Here is a 15,701-nt window from a genome sequence, read left to right on the forward strand (position 1 = left end):
AGCTGTGATACCTCTGTGTGTGTGCACAAACATGCAGGGTGTGCTGGTGTGTGTGCACAGGAGCCTGGGGGTGTGTGTGGGGAGCTGTGTGTGCTGTGTGTGAGCTGTGAGGGTGTGTGCATGTAGAGGTGCACACATCTGTGTATACATGCACACGGGGCTGTACACGTGTGGTATGTGCATACATGCACATGTATGTACGTGTGCACACAGCTGGACATGCACACACGTACCTGTGCACATCCCTGTCTGTGCTCATCCCCCACACCCATGTGCTCACACAGGTCTGTGCACACCTGTACACATGAACACACGCACACCCTGTACACACACCCGTGCTGCTCAGCCGTGCACACCCGTGTCCATGTGCTCCCCCAGATGTGCCCACCCGCACGCACACAGACACGTGCCTCCCCCCCCACGTGCCCACCCCCCCACGTGCTCCCAGCCCGCCGCCGGGCCTGGGGAGCGAGGGGCGTGGCCAACGCAGGGGGCGTGACCAATCAATGGGCGTGGCCACAAAGGGGGCGTGTCCATCCCGGGGTGGGCGGGGCACGCGGGGCCCGTTGCCGAGGCGCCGTCCAACGGGCGGGCGCGGTGCTGGGGGGCGGCGGGCCAATGGGCGGGCGCGTTGCTGTTGCGAGGCGGCCGCGCGGGGCGCTGCGGGCGGGCGGGCGGCCATGGAGGTGCGGTGCGGGGGGCTGCTCTTCAGCTCCCGCTTCGACTCGGGCAACCTGGCCCGCGTGGAGCAGGTGGAGCCGCCGCGGGGGGACGCGCTGCCGCCCGCCGACTACGAGTTCAACGTCTGGACGCGGCCCGACTGCGCCCGCACCGAGTACGAGAACGGCAACAGGTACCGGGAGGGGCCCGGGGGTGTGGGGGGGGCCGGGCACCAGGCCCCGCCGTGCTCAGCGCCCCCCCCCCCCCCAGGTCCTGGTTCTACTTCAGCGTGCGCGGCGGCGCCCCCGGGAAGCTGATCAAGCTGCACATCCTCAACATGAACAAGCAGAGCCGGCTGTACTCGCAGGGCATGGCCCCCTTCGTGCGCACCCTGCCCGGCCGGCCCCGCTGGGAGCGCATCCGGCAGCGGCCCAGCTTCGAGGTGCGCGGGGACGGGGACGGGGACGGGGCTGGGACAGGGCAGGGACAGGGCTGGGCCAGGCCGGCGCTGCGCTGCTCCCCGGGCCGTTCCCGGCCAAGGCCCTTCCCAGCCCCCTGCGGGCCGTTTCCCTGCTCTGTGGGCCGGGAGGTGTGGAGCTGCCCCCCCGGGAGGGAGGGGAAGCCGTGCGGCACCCAGGGGTGGTTGGGAAGCCCTGGAGCTGACCCCAGTAGGAGCAGGGACAGCAGCGGGTCGGCTGGCACAGCCCACTGAGGTGCTTGGGCCTCGACCTGCTGCTGGAGGCAGTTTGCTCCTCCCGGTACTTTCTGTCTCCAGTCGTGGCAGGGGGTGCTTGCAGGACAATCTCTTGCTGGTGCTCTGGGCTGGTGTACATGTGTATGTACGTGTGTGCAGAGATGTACATGCACACACATAGCTGTGCACATCCATGTCCATGCTCATCCCCCACACTGCTGGATCAAGCACACCGCTGTGACCCTCGCCTGCACAGCCCTGCCCCGCAGGGTGCTGAGGGAGCCTCACGTCCCCTAGCTCACAGAGGAGGAGGCTCGGTGTGCTCCGTGCCAGCTCCAGGGAGAGGCACGATGTCCCACTGAGCTTTGTAACACTCGTTGGCTTTGCCACACAGCCCAGAACAGGGCAGTTCTCTGCTCTTTGAGCACTGGCAGGTGAGCACAAGCACCAAAACAAGCCCTCTGGGTTCCCAGGAGAGCTTTGCCCAAGGAAAGGGCTCTCACAGCAAGGCAAATGAGAACCTGAGCACGTGCTGCAGGAGGCAGGTGGGCAGGGAAATCCCAGACTTCGTAGGAAGCAGCTTGGCCTTTCAGGGACGCTAACAAACACGGTCTGGGACCGCCCAGATCACGGCTGTGACCTCGGCCCGGGGGGGGGCTGTGCTGCCAGACCCCCCCAGCATGCGGGGGGCTGCGGGGTGCCTGCCGCTGGCTCTGCATGGCCTCTGCCCGCCTGCCGCTCGCGCTGGCCGCTCAGCCTCTGCTTTGTGTCTCTCCCAGATGGTGGAGACCCAGTTTGTGCTGTCCTTCGTGCACCGCTTCCTGGAGCACCGCGGCACCACCACCTACTTTGCCTTCTGCTACCCCTTCTCCTACACAGAGTGCCAGGAGATGCTGGCGCAGCTGGACAGCCGCTTTGAGGAGTGCCAGCACATGTCTCCCAGCAGGTGCGCACCGCGGCCGCCCCCTCTGCCCCCCGGGTGGGGGTGGCTGTGGCCCAGCCTGCAGGGCAGCAGCTGCCCGGGCTGGCAGTGGGGTCCCGCTGCTCTCGTGGTACCCGTGTGGTGCTCGATCCTCCCGGCAGGGTCCCCCCGCATGCGCTTCCAGAGAGGGGTGGGGGCTTGCAGCCAGCCTGGCAGCTTGAGGCTGGATCCCCTTGGCGTGGCTGAGCTCGGATTGTGGTGCCAAAGAGGGGCTGCGGCAGAACTGCTTCCTTGTGTGGAGAGAAGGGGCTCGCAGAGGCCTGAGAGCTCTGTAGCTGTGACCTTGCTTCCTTTCTGTCGGGGCGTCTCGGGTCCGCTGCTCCCTTCCTTTACAACCCTGCTAGAAACAGGACCTCACTGCCAGGAGCCAGCCTTAGCACCCAGCCTTAGCACCCAGCTCTTTGGGTGCTGGGAGGTTCCCCTGATCTCCAGAACTTCTCCTTGCAAGCCAGGGCTGAACGCAGAGCCCAGGTGGGGGGAGGACAGAGGAGGTTTCGGGTGCCTGCAGGTGGTTCTGCCCTGCAGCCCCTTCCAGCCCCTGAGGCTCAGGGCCTGGGTTGCAAGGAGCACAGAGAGTGAGGGCTGCGTGGGAGGTGCTGGTTCTCACCTGACACGTGATGGAGAACTGTCAGGATTTCACAGCCTGGCGGTCCCTCAGCAAGGCTTTGGCGTTGATTCCTCAGCCCGAGTCCCGCTCATCGATGGGCACAAAGCCCCTGAGCTGCTGCAGCTCTCGGAGCTGCGAGCGCAGCGAGGTGGCAGCGAGCAGTGACTGCACCGTGTGATTCCATCACGCTCAGTGTCCTGGGGGCTCCTTCCTGCCAGTCCCGGCACACACTGCGCTGCTCTGGCTGTTTGCCTGCCCCCGCCAGGACCTGGGGGTACAGAGTGACCCCAAGCAGGGCCCTCGAGGACTCCCAGACCCCTTCTGCCTCCCCACACAACCCCTGTGCTGCTGGCCTCAGCTGTGTCTGCGGCAGGGGTGCTCCCCTGGGGCTCCCCCAGCAGTGAGACCCCAGGGCCTGGGTGACTCCCTGGGTGCTCCTTGTCCTGGTGGGGGTGAGGGGAGCGGGCAGCGACGAGCTCAGCAGGCAGCTCCCCGAGGGGCACGGCTCCAGAGGGGCTGCTGCTGTGGGGCCGGGAACCTCCCCCTGTCCGAGGGCTCCCCGAGCGTCTCCTCTCCCTGCAGCCCCCTGGACTCCGTCTATTACCACCGGGAGCTGCTGTGCCACTCCCTGGACAAGCTGCGCGTTGACCTGCTGACGGTCACCTCGTGCCACGGCATGCAGGAGAAGCGGGAGCCGCGCCTGGACAAGCTCTTCCCGGACACTGCCACGCCGCGGCCGCGCCGCTTTGCGGGGAAGAGGGTGAGGAAGAGGGCTGCGCCGGGCACAGGGCTCCGGCAGGGCTGTGCCGGTGGGTGGGGGGCTGGCACCTGGTGCTGCCCTGCCCCTCTGGGGGGCGTCACGTCCTGCGGGTGGGAGTGTGGGGAGCAGGTAGAGCCTGAGATCCTGCGCGGGGGGCACGGGAGTAGGGCACCTCCAGGAGCCCCCAGTGCATTCCCGTTGTTTAGCCCTGCGATCTCTCTGCTGGCAGCACCACACAGGTGTTCCTGTGGGCAGAAGCTGAGCGCCTCCCGTTGCAGGAGTTCTGTTCTGTCCTCCTGGTATTACTGCCACTCTGTTAAGCCATGGGGAACGCTCCCTGTGCTGGAGCATCAGCCCCTGCTAGGCACGAGTCCTGCCTGCGAGGGAGGGACGGGGAGCTCACCCTGCGCTCACACAGCCGCAGCTCTTGATGGGAAGCTGCCTCCAGGGGAAGAGCTCGTCAGGACGTGTTCTGTGTTGTCATTGCAATTAGCTCGTTCCCTGCTGCGGGACAGTTCAGGGCTTCTCCCTGGAGCTCTGCCACTGCTCCGCTTCTCTGCCGCACGTGTTCTGGTTTCCCTCAGTGGGGTCCATGGGGTGCTGCCCCTTCAGCCCCTTCAGGGGTACCCCACCTCGTTCCAGGCAGGACGTGGCAGAGGCACTGGGCACAGAAGCCACCCAAAGCTGTGGGGTTGCAGCGCGTGGTGTGGAGCTGTGCCCTGCAGAGCCTGGGCTCTGCCTGGTGCCCGGCCACCTCCGACCCCTCAGCCGAGCCCTGGCAGGGCGCCTTGGCCTCAGCCCCTCTGCTTCCCCCAGGTGTTCTTCCTGAGCAGCCGGGTGCACCCCGGGGAGACGCCGTCCAGCTTTGTCTTCAACGGCTTCCTGGACTTCATCCTGCGCGAGGAGGACCCCCGCGCCCAGATGCTGCGGCGGATGTTTGTCTTCAAGCTCATTCCCATGCTCAACCCGGACGGGGTGGTGCGAGGCCACTACCGGTGAGTGCAGCGGGCGGCCTGGCCCCGTGGCTGGCAGCGGGCAGGGACACAGCCCGGATGCGGCTGCAGCATCGCCAGGGGCTGTGCGGGCTCCTCTCCCCTGCCTCATCTCGTTAGTTCAGCGGCAAACTAACGGGGCGCAGCTCCGGGGCCGCACCCAGAGCCCGACGTTCCCTCTGCTCTCCGCAGAACCGACTCCCGCGGGGTAAACCTGAACCGCCAGTACCTCAACCCCGATGCCGAGCTGCACCCTGCCGTGTACGGGGCCAAAGCCGTCCTCCTCTACCACCACGTGCACAGCCGCGTCCTGCCGGGCTCTCCCGACTGGAGGACGTACGTCTCGCCTCTCAGCACCAGCTTGCTCAGCACCAAATCTTCCAACCATTCCGTCCGCGGCAGCGCCCCGTCCCCCGAGGCAGCCCTGTCGGAGCTGGAGAAAGCCAACAACCTCCGCAACTCGCCCGGCGCCTGGAGCGCCGGCACACGCCGCAGCCCGCCTCAGGAGCCCTCGCCCGCCGCGCTGGAGCTGATCCTCCCTGCCAGCTGCTCCACGGAGCTCCCTGAGGAGGAAGCCAAGAGGACAACGCCTCTCCCCGAAACCATCCTGCCCCAGCACAGCGGGCTGGCCTACTACGTCGACCTCCACGGGCACGCCTCCAAGCGCGGCTGCTTCATGTATGGCAACAGCTTCAGTGATGAAAACGATCAGGTGAGGGCAGGACGGGGACCCGGGGCCCCCCTTGCCGTTCCTTCTCCCCTGGCTGCCCTCCCTGCCTCTGGGGCATGCCAGGGTTTGCTCCCCGCTGCCAGCCCGGCACGGGGCCTTGGCGTGGGGAGGACGGGAGCTGCCCCTCTGCCGTAAGGGGTGAGCAGCCTGGGGCTCCCCCAGCATCACCTCCTGTCCCCTGTGCCGCAGGTAGAGAACATGCTGTTCCCTAAGCTCATCTCCTTGAACTCACCTCACTTTGACTTCACGGGCTGTAACTTCTCCGAGAAGAACATGTACGCCAAAGACAAGCGGGACGGGCAGTCGAAGGAGGGCAGCGGGCGAGTGGCCATCTACAAAGCCTTGGGCATCATCCACAGGTGGGCAGAGCGGCACTGCCGCGCTCAGTACCGGCTGTGCTGGGAGGAGCTGGCCCCACGGGGCATGGGGGATGGCTGGCGCTGCGTGTGCGGTGCCGGCTGCGCCCTGCTTGGCTACCAGGGGCTGCACAGGCCGAGAGGAGTGTGAGCTCGGCGCCGTGCGGGGTGCTGCCGCCCTCCTGACCTGTGGGCTCTGCCCTGCCCGCAGCCTCGCTCCTCTTTCTCTTGCACCTCCCCTTCCTTCGTGGCCCTCCCAGAGCCATTCTGGTTCTTGGCTTGGCTGCAGTGGTGCTGCTCGTTTGCTGCTTTCCGCAGTTGTCTTTCCCAGATGTGTGTCTGTGTGTCTGTGTTTAGCTGTCAGCAAAACTGGTGTGGTTGTAAAGGGCTCACCTTCCCCAGCTCTCACACACAAGACTGCTGTGGTATGCAAACTGAGGACATTCTTTTCATCTGTGGTAGCCAAGTGCTTCTTTTCGACCTCAATGCGATATTTTTGGACTGTTTGTGTTGTGGTTGCTGGGAGCACAGAGATGGCCGGAGCAGAGCGAGCCCGCCGTGCCCCTGGCCGCAGCAGAGGCCTGTAGCAGATGCTGAGGGACGACACCACGGAGGCAGGCGTGCGACACGTCCTCGGCAGATTCCCCGTTCCCCAGGAATCTGGGGGTCGAGGAGGTGTGGGAGCAGCTCCGGGCCTCTGGCAGCCCTGGACTTGCCCTGGGAGTTGCTGCCCTCTGCGCAGCTGCTTTCTGAGAGCGGTTTCACCGCTGGCTTGGGCTGCGCTGGGACAGCAGGAGCCGTGGTTCTGTTCTCGTCCCTGCTCCTCCCCTTTCCTCAGCTGTTGCTGTGTCTGGCCCAGCAGCTGTGCGGCTGCAGGGAGAGCCAGGGCAGCACGCTGCTCCAGAGCCAGGGCAGCACGCTGCTCCAGAGCCAGGGCAGCACGCTGCTCCAGCCAAAACGAACCCTGCGGCAGTACCCGTGCTGATGCTGAGGATCACCTCGTGCAGGGCTCACCCACCGTCTCCCAGGGCGAGGTGCCGATTGTCCTGGCCTTTCCTGAGGACAGATCCAACGTTTGCCTTTCTCTGCCCGTCAGGGATCCCCCAGCCCCTTCCAGCGGTGACCTGGGGGGTTTAAGAGGATGCGGCACCCATGTCTGGCACCTCAGGACATGGAGGGTTCTGAGGGGATCCCCGCTGGATTCTCCTCCCTTTGGGGTGGTTTTCTGCCCTGCACCCATCTCCAGGCAGAGATTCCCCCTCCCCCAGCTACCCAGTCCCTCCTCGTAGCGACCCAGCTGCATCCCCCATGGACCCCTCCACCTACACATACCTGTGCCCAGCAGGTTCTCCCCAGCACCCTCCGAAACCTGGAGGAGCCCGTGATTTGCTGGGGATAGCAGCAGTGTTCCGTGGGCATCTCGTGGTTCTTCTCATCACTTCCGAGCACACAGCACGGTTACATTTCTTGCACCCGTAGCGCCATGCAGCAGAGCACAGAGCAACCCAGAGCCTCTGCAGGCATTCATCATCTGTCTCTGAAGGCATCGTCTTTGTTCACACCCTGCAAATGCTGAGAGGGGAGAGAAGTCAAAGCTCCAACCAAAAGGCACAACAGGACAGCAAATGGACGAGCTGTGAAGGAAGAGCCCCCTGTCACTGCGTGTTTTCTAAGCAGACCCTGAGCAACAGGTGGAAGGAGGAAGAGCTGCCACAGGGGCGTTTGCTGGAGCCCAGGGCTCGTTTGCCTTGTGCTCGATTCCTCGTGGTCCCCAGAGCCTCCCCTGGCTGCCAGGACCCGCTGGGGATCACCAGCCCCAGCCCCGTGGGGCCGCGCTCACACCTGCAGCCTGCCACTGGAACCCGTGCTGCCCCGTGCTGCCTGCCCCAAGGACATCCTGCTCCAGCCTCTGGCCCTGAGGCCTCACCCTGTCCCTGCAGACCCTGCTTGTCCTTCATGTCCCTCACCACACTCATCTCCACGCGTCCCCCCTTTGCCACCAGCCTCATGCCCTCAGCACCCTGCTCAGCGCCGCTGCCAGCGCTCCACAGGCACAGCCCCTCGGCCACCTGTGGCTCAGCCCAGGGACCAGGCGATGGCCTCAGCCCTGCTCCTGTGCCCCTCAGCCTCCCCACGGCCCGCTCAAAGCCAGCACAGCGCGGGGCCTGGCTCCTTTGGGTGATGTGCTGCCTGCTGACCCATCCTCTGTGTGAGCTCACCAGCAGTGGCTGCAAACCCCAGGACAGCTGAAGGGAACCTGCTGGTGGTTGCTTGACCCCGGCAAGGCAGCGCTTGGGCTGTCCCTGCTGGCTGCAGCGTGTTGGGGAGCAGCCGCTGCCTTCACTCCTTGGGCTCTGCTCAGAGATCGCTGCCCACCCCAGCCTCCTCACAGCTCCTTTCTCTGCCTTCATTTTCAGCCCGCTGCCCTGGTCCCGTGCTGCACACCAGGCTCCCCCTGTCCCTCAGCATGGCCAGCTGCTTTTTATTTGCTCCCACCTCCGTAGATAAGAAATTTCAGCACATGCACTGGCTGGCACCTGGAGCCCCTCTCAGCAGCCTTGGTGCCAGGGCGCTGGGCAGGGACGTGGTGCCCGGGTGTGCAGCGTGTGCTGTGCCCGCACCCACTGCTGGGAGGCACCAGCAGTGCGGCTGCCCTCGGGCAGGCATGGGCTGAGGCGGGCTCCCCTCTGCTCCACAGCTACACGCTGGAGTGCAACTACAACACGGGGCGCTCGGTGAACAGCATCCCGGTGGCCTGCCACGACAACGGGCGCGCCAGCCCCCCGCCGCCCCCCGCCTTCCCCTCCAAGTACACTGTGGAGCTCTTCGAGCAGGTAACGGCGAGCCCCGCGCGGCGTGGTCCTGCCCACCTGCACCACCAAGCCCCCGTCCCCCCCTCTTTGTGCTTCCCTGCCTCCGTGAGGAAGGTGCAGACCCCGCAGCACCGCCTGCCCTGGCTGTGAGCACCGAGGCTCCCCGCACAGCCAGGAGCAGCAGTGGTGGGCAGCAGGTCCCCGTGGCCGTGGGCACCTGCCTTGCCCCACACACACACCGAGGACCCGTGGGAACACTCGTCCTGGCGGGGAGCCCACTGGGGTCTGAAACGAGCTCTGGGGCTGTTGGGGCTGGGTGCCGGGTACTTCGGCTGCTTTTCACGGGCTGCCTCTCGCCCCGGCAGGTCGGGAGAGCCCTGGCCGTGGCAGCGCTGGACATGGCAGAGTGCAACCCATGGCCTCGCATCGTCCTGTCGGAGCACAGCTGCCTCAGCAACCTGCGGGCCTGGATGCTGAAGCACGTGCGCGGCACCAGGGGCGCCGCCGGCTGCGCGCGGAGGAGAGGCACCCGCAGCCCCCCCAGGAGCACCACGTAAGGGCCTGGCAGTGTTCAGGGCTGTGGGAGAGACCCGGTCAGGCCAGATGAGCGTGCACAGAGCGAGTGACTGCAGCTTGTTGGCTGCCCCGCTTGGCAGGGGTTGGTGCTCGCCCCTGTGGAGTTGTGTGACCTGCAGAGAGGTGGGTGCCCTCGGTGGGCAGGGGGGACAGGGGTTCACCAGCCCGGTAACCTGGGCAGCGATCCCAGCCCGCAGAGGGCCAGCGCCTCTTCTGCTTCTCCTCCACGCTCACCCCAGCCCGGCCAGGCAGTGGTGCAGGCAGATTTGGGGTTGGGGTGAGGGACTTGGGACCGCAATGTGCTGCTGCTGCCCCGAGGCTGCAACGTGTGTGCAGTGCTCAGCTCTGCCCGGGGACAGGGGCTGTGTCACTGCCCTCAGCACCCCCAGATGGGGCATCCGAAGCAGCAGGATCGGCCCCTGCTCGGTGCCTGCGCTGTTGCTGGCCAGGGGCTGACGCTGCCGCTTCTCCCCTCGCAGAGGGCTCCCGACCTCGGCCTCGGATAACGCCCTGTCCCGCGCACGCAGCTTCAGCAACGGCACCAGCGGGAGCGGCAGCAGCCAGCAGGACTCACCCCAGATCAAAGCCTCGCCCAGCTTCTCCTTCGGCTGCAGCCGGCCCTGTGCCCCAGCCGCGGACAGCCAGGGCCCGCAGACGGGCAGCGTGAGAGCCCCGGCGCCGGTCAGAGGTAAGCTGGGCTGGGGGCCTCTCGCGCACGTGGTCCAGTGCCTGTCGAGCTGCTGTGCGAAGCCGCAGCCCTGAGGAGAGCTGGGCGCCGGCGTAACTGTGTGCTTTGACGTAACAAAAGTGGTTTTGAGTGGAAGAAGTGCGTGTGACCGGCCGCCCCGTCCCCTCGGAAGGGCCCTGGACGCAGGGCGCAGCTCAGCGCTCCGGCCCCAGCGGAGCAGCCACACCTGGGTCGGGACAGACACAGCACAGCGAGACCCCTGATGTCATCGGCTGGAGGGGCTGCGGGGCCTGGCCAAGCTCCCCCCCACCCACTCTGCAGCCCCTGCTTCTGCCGCAGCAGGTCAGAGGGACGGTGCTCGCCGTGGGCTGCCCGGCACAACAGTCTGCTCTGAGCCAGCAGCCCCGGGCTGACCAGCTCGCTGTGCAGGGCACAGAGCACAGTGCTTTCTGGAGAGGCCAGCACGGAAAACCTGCGGCCTCTGGCACCCAAATTGCTCCCTAGGCCCGTGGGGTGACACCAAAGTGCCTTTCTCCTTCCCAGGCACCTGCTGAGGCACAGCCGGTTGTGGCGTGTGGCTCTGTCATGGCACTGCGGGGCCGAGCTGTGGCAGCTCACTGGGGGCTTAGCGAGCGGTGACTCCTGCCCCAGGGGCTGCCTGGCAGCACTGAGCCACCCACATGGCTTGGAGGCACAGATGCAGCCCTGCATCGGCTGCACCACGCTCTGGGGTGGCAAAGCAGAGCAATCACAGCGCCCCTCGCCGTGGGCAGGGCCGTGGCAGGCTGCTGGGTGGTGTCTGGCAAAGCTGCGGTGCCCTGAGCTGCTGGCCAAGGCAGCGGCGTGTGGCAGATGGGGCTTGGCAGCGAGCCCCGGGCTGCCGCAGGGCTCCCGGCCCCGGAAGGCACCGTGCGCCCAAAGGCCCCAGCACGAGCGGGCGTCCTCGGTGCTGCGGGGCAGGGGGCGGCCGGTGTGACTGGGGCGTGACTGCGGCTGTGTGGTGTGGTGGCGGTGCCCCGATGCGGCACCGCTCTGCCCGTCGGCTCCTCGTGCTGTGCCTGCGTGGCGCGCGTTGCTTCGTCCTCTGTGTGTGCTTCCCAGCGCTCTGTAGCGACCGTTTCTCCCCTGCTGCCAGAACGTGGCGGGGAGGAAATAAAAGGTTCATGTTCCCCTGGGCACGTTGTAGCGTCTGTTCCTTCTGCCGGGCACGCTCTGTCCTCACGGAGCCTGCGGGAGCCGTCTGCTCGCTGAGGCCGTGGGGCTGGGCGGGCACGGGGGGGAGCTGTGTTGTTGTGCCTCCCCAGCCGCGCTCCCTGGCAGGGAAAGCCAGACTGCTGGAGCTGGCAGCACGGGCTGCAGACACCAACACAATGGCAGGGGAAGCTGGTGGGGCCCCGGCTGTGCTGCTCTTGGGACAGGGACCCCAGTGGCAGCTCGCCCTGGGGTGTGCCTGCTGCGTCCTGGTGGCACCGGGGCACCCCTGAACACGGTGCTGCCCGCGGTTGTGCCAGCAGAGCTTTGGTGTTTGTGTGGGTTTGCCGGGCAGCTCGACCTGCTGACGTGCGGCCCCACGGCTCTGCCGTGCCAGCCCCTCGCCTCCTGCCCTCCGCACCACCACCCTGCCCTGTCCCCTGGCAGCACTGGGATGCTCCCACCCGCTCTTCCTTCCCGGGCAGCCGGGAAATGGAAACAGGGCCGCTTGGATCCAGCCAGGTGGTGGTATGCCATGATGTGCCGTGGTGGCACAGGACAGGAGGCTGCCCCGGCACGTCCCCTCCTGCCCCTTCCTGCTCACGCTGCTGCTGCTGTGCGGAAGGGGACAGCCGCTGCCACCCTGTGCAGGATGCGGGGTCAGCACGCAGGGGACACGGAGGACGTCCTGCCCCGCTGGCCCCAACCGGCACCAGGCTCGTCCCTTCCCCAGCTGCTTCCTCCGAGCTCACGGCCAAGCGCTGTCGCTGACTGCCCGAGCCCCCATGCAGGAGGGGTCTCTGTGCTCCCAAAACTCCCTCAGCTTCACAGAGCTAGCGGTTCACCCTGCAGGCTCCTGCCTGCTGCAGGGTCTGCTTGCTCACAGCGTGCCCCAATTCCCTGCGTGCCCCCGATTGCTCTACGCCGTGCACTGGGCAAGCCCCTTTCCTCTTCCCAGGTTCCCGACAGCTCGGCCGGGGAGTCCAAGGACGGCCCAGCCCTCATCTCCTGGGGCTGCACATGCAGCTGCTTCCTGCAGCCCTCAGCTCTGCTGGTATCTCACTGACCGTGTGCTCGTGCTTGTGCTCGTGCTCCCTGTGCTCGCCTGCTGCTCCTGCCACCTCTGCTGGCCGCGTACCCGTTGGGTTGGGTTGGGTTTTTTTGCACGCAGGGGATTAGCTCGTGCATGGCATGCTGCCTGCCATGCCTTCCCTCACCCTGCTGTCCATCGCCCTTTCTTCAGCCGCTTGCTTTGGAGCTTGTCACGCCCTCGGGGCCAGGAGGGGGAAGGAGGGAAGCGTGGCAGCTCGCGGGCACCTGGTTCAGAGCGAGCTCCCCACGCCGCTGCCCGGGGCTCTGCGCTCTGCTGCCGCCGCTGCACACTCACAGCCGCTGCCACGCGCTCGCTCTCATTAGCAACCCTCCTCCATCACGGCCGCTGACATCTAGCGCGGGCCAAGGGCTTTGTCTGCGGCCGCAGCCCTGTCCTTGCGGCTCTGGGGCCGTGTCTGTGCTGCTTTCTTCTCGCTCCAGCGTGCTGTTTCCCATTAGCAGCGCCGTCCCCATGCTGTGCCGGGTGCCGCCCGTCGCCTTCCCCCCGCCGGCATCCCAGCAGCTGCTCGGGCAGCTCCCGCCGCACGCCGGGCCCAGCCCCACGCCTCCTGCGCTCGCAGCCCGCGGGCGTGCTGGGCATGAGGGCAGCTCGCCAGCCTGGCAAGGCTCCCAAAGAGCAGCACGGAGCCAGCACGGCACGGAGCCAGCAGCTCGGCTGCGGCTGTGCCACAGGGTTGGTGCTGCCTGGTGCCTGCCAGGGGCTGCCGCCCGGCTCCACACCACCCAGAGTGCCTGGTGCTGGTGGGGACTGGACCGGGACTGCCTGTCCCCACTGTGCGGGGGGCTGCTGAGGCACAGGCCTGCATGAGCTGTGCTGTGCGGGGCCCTTTGTGCTTCCCCCAAGGCCACCGTGTGCTCCAAGAGCAGGCCCTGGGGCGCGGAGGTGCTGAGGCTGAGCGTGGGGGCTCCTGCTGGGCAAGGGGTAAGGGGTGAGCTGCGGGGACAGGGGGCTCTGGCCCTGCTGCGGGGCTGATGGAAAGCCCCAGGGACAGCAGCACCCCTCGGGGACAGCAGCACACCCCAGCCACCAGGCAGGACGCAGGCACAGCCCTTGTCCCTGTGTCCCCACACAGCAGCCAGGCGCAGGGGCTGGTCCCGCACAGCCCCCCCTGGCTGCACCCCGAACAGGGCTCTGGGATCCGGCACTGAGGCCCTTGGGGTGTCAGAGGGGGACGTGGATGTGGTGCTGGGGAGCGCTGCGGGTGCCAGCCCCTCACTGAGCCGTCTCCTTCCTCACGCAGGGTTCTTGCCGGCGGGCACACAGGCATGGACGGTGACGGGCACCAGCCACGGACCATGGGAGGCGCGGCACGACGGCAGCGGGGAGCCGATGGCCACGCACGGCCCCGCGCTGCTGCAGGTACTGCCGGGCACCAGCATGGGTGAGGGTCGGGCCCAGGCAGCACCGGGGACCGAAGGACACGTGGCTGGGGCACGGCACAGCCACCGCAACCTGGCTGTGCCAGGAGGGGTTGGTGCCCCCGCACAGCCCACCCCTGGCACCCTGACGCTGACCTCCCCTCCCCTCCCCTCTCCTCTCCCCGTGCAGGTGCTCCCGAAGAAGCTGAACGCCAGGAGAGCCCCAGAGCAGCCCGGGTAGGTGCTGGCACTGCCGTGGTGCCGCCTGCACTGCCACCGAGCCCACAGGAGCCCTGGCTGCACCCCTGGGGGAAGGCATGGCCGGTGCTGCAGGGGGCCTGGAGGTGCCCGCCGTGCCCTCAGGAGCCCCGTGCGGTTCCCCGCAGCCCAGGGGGGCTCCCCGCCCGCCCCAGCAGGATCCCGGTGCGGAGGAAGGGGGCGGCGACCACCCAGAGCCTGCCCACACTCGGCCCCGGGAGCACCGCAGCCCCCCCAGCCCAGAGGCACGGCCGTGCTGGGCCCTGCACCCCACACAGTCCCGCAGGTAGGGCCCATACCCCCAGAGCTGGTGGGACCCTCGCCCACCCGGCCCCTCACCCACCCGGCCCCGGCCCCTCACCCCGCTCTCTGTCCCCACAGGGCCCTGCCAGGCGGCCCCGGTCCCCATCACGGGGTCTCGGAGCGTGGAGCAGCTGCTGGGCGAGGGCCTGCGCCCCCAGGTACAGCCCCGGGCACAGCGGGGGGCTGCCGCGCAGGTGGGGGGCTCGGCCCCCAGCCCCTCCCCACCCATTCTCCTGCCTTGTAGCGCCTGCCCAGCCCCGTGTCCGGCTGCCCCTCGCTCCGCTCCTGCCGCCAGCTCCTCTCCTTCTGCGCCGAGGCCTGACCGCGGCCGCCAGCACCGGCCCCACACCCGCCACGGCCGCGCGCCCGCACCCAGCCCAGGACCGACGGCGCGGCGGAGCCGCAGCAGCCACCGGCGTGCTGGGCACCGTGCCCGGTGCTGGGAGCCGCCCTGCTCGCCCCGCGGGCCGGCGGGAGGTATTTTTACATAACACGGTTTTGTCTTGTATCGTGTTTTGTTAACGCCCGTCAGGACCGAGCACGGGGCGCGGTGCCATGCGGCACGGCGGGTGGGTGTGGGGCACCTCCATGGCCCCCATGGTGCGGGGTGGTTGGGTCGGCTCCGCTCTGCTCAGCTCCGCTCTGCGTGGTCCTGTGGGGAGAGACAGTGAGTGGGGACGGGGACAGGGACGGGGGGGAGATGGGGAGGGGGATGGGATGGGGATGGGATGGGGACGGGATGGGATTGGGGCAGGGAAAAGAACAGGGTGAGGGCAGGGATGGGGACAGGGACAGGAGTGGGGAAGGGACAAGTTTGGGGACAGGGAGGGGGGCAGGGACAGGGACAGGGATGGGGGCAGGGATTGGGGCCGGGACCAGAGCGGGGAGGGGTCGGGGCTGGGGACACGGGATGGGGACAGGGCCAGGGGCAGGGCTGGGGCCGGGGCAGGGCCAGGCCTTGCTGCCCGGCGGGGCCTTGGAGGTGCCCGTGGCGGAGCGGGGCAGGGCCGGGCCGGGGGAGGCGGTGCCGGGCCCGGGGCCGTCCCGGTGCTGGGCGCTCACCGGGCTCAGTCGTGGCGCTTGGGGTTGTTGACGGCCACGTAGTGGTACAGCACCACCAGCAGGAACAGCGACACGCCCAGCATGTTGGCGAAGATGGCGAGCTGCACGTCCGTGATCATCCTGCGGCGGGCGGCGGCGGCTGGCACCGGGACCGGGAACGGCACCGGGCACCGGGCACCGGGCTCCGAGCACCGGGACCAGGCCGCTGCCCCGCCCCCCCCCGGCCCGGGACCCCCGCTCCCCCCCCCCCCCCCGGTCCGGATCCCCGCCCCCCCCCCATCCCCTCCCCCCCCCCGCTCACTCTCCGCCGCCCGCTCCCGCCGCCGGCCACGTCCCCGCCGCTCCGCGCGCCACTTCCGGCCGCGGGGCACCATGGGACGGGAGGGGGGGGGCGGGGCCCGGTGTGGGGGGCGGGGAGGTGGCCGCGGCCGTGACGTCACGGGCCCGCTGCGGTGACGTCACGGCCTGGGCCCCGGCCACCGCGTGACGTCACGGCCCGGCGCGGGCAGCGCGGCGTCGGCGCCTCGAGGGGGGCAGGGACGGGGCGGGGATGGGGA

General features: G+C 68.2%; 2 protein-coding genes across 5 annotated transcripts; one reads left to right on the forward strand and one right to left on the reverse strand.

Annotated features, from left to right (window-relative positions):
* Positions 1-595: 595 nt before the first annotated feature.
* On the forward strand, positions 596-14,590 carry AGBL5 (AGBL carboxypeptidase 5). 4 transcript variants are annotated; one of them, XM_038172697.2, is made up of 15 exons: positions 599-853; positions 931-1,102; positions 2,134-2,300; positions 3,526-3,703; positions 4,520-4,698; positions 4,888-5,407; positions 5,615-5,784; positions 8,480-8,615; positions 8,960-9,147; positions 9,650-9,858; positions 13,404-13,522; positions 13,712-13,758; positions 13,908-14,065; positions 14,161-14,240; positions 14,327-14,590. In XM_038172697.2, the coding sequence occupies exons 1-15, from the start codon at positions 681-683 to the stop codon at positions 14,402-14,404; spliced, it is 2,574 nt and encodes an 857-aa protein (XP_038028625.2). In that variant the 5' UTR covers positions 599-680; the 3' UTR covers positions 14,405-14,590. The 4 variants fall into 4 exon arrangements, with proteins under 4 accessions (XP_071892780.1, XP_038028625.2, XP_038028626.2 ...); XM_072036679.1 differs by having other exon boundaries at positions 596-853; positions 14,161-14,590; XM_072036680.1 differs by lacking the exons at positions 599-853; positions 2,134-2,300 and having other exon boundaries at positions 962-1,102; positions 14,161-14,590.
* OST4 (oligosaccharyltransferase complex subunit 4, non-catalytic) lies at positions 14,579-15,598 on the reverse strand. Its single transcript, XM_038172699.2, has 3 exons — positions 15,446-15,598; positions 15,145-15,264; positions 14,579-14,734 (listed from the first exon to the last, which is right to left on the reverse strand). Exon 2 carries the CDS (start codon positions 15,261-15,263, stop codon positions 15,150-15,152), a length of 114 nt encoding a protein of 37 aa, XP_038028627.1. The 5' UTR covers position 15,264; positions 15,446-15,598; the 3' UTR covers positions 14,579-14,734; positions 15,145-15,149.
* Positions 15,599-15,701: the final 103 nt, after the last annotated feature.

The sequence above is a fragment of the Anas platyrhynchos genome, chromosome 3, assembly GCF_047663525.1.
Source record: "Anas platyrhynchos isolate ZD024472 breed Pekin duck chromosome 3, IASCAAS_PekinDuck_T2T, whole genome shotgun sequence".
Lineage (NCBI taxonomy): Eukaryota > Metazoa > Chordata > Aves > Anseriformes > Anatidae > Anas > Anas platyrhynchos.

What these genes read in the sequence shown, in the direction of transcription:
- AGBL5 (XM_072036679.1), top strand. Translation starts at nt 681, where the DNA reads ATGGAGGTGCGGTGCGGGGGGCTGCTCTTCAGCTCCCGCTTCGACTCG. An exon ending in GTGGTGCGAGGCCACTACCG is followed by an intron (nt 4,699 to 4,887) that starts GTGAGTGCAGCG and finishes TGCTCTCCGCAG; the next exon opens with AACCGACTCCCGCGGGGTAA. An exon ending in AGCCCCCCCAGGAGCACCAC is followed by an intron (nt 9,148 to 9,649) that starts GTAAGGGCCTGG and finishes CTCCCCTCGCAG; the next exon opens with AGGGCTCCCGACCTCGGCCT.
- OST4 (XM_038172699.2), bottom strand. Translation starts at nt 15,263, where the DNA reads ATGATCACGGACGTGCAGCTCGCCATCTTCGCCAACATGCTGGGCGTG.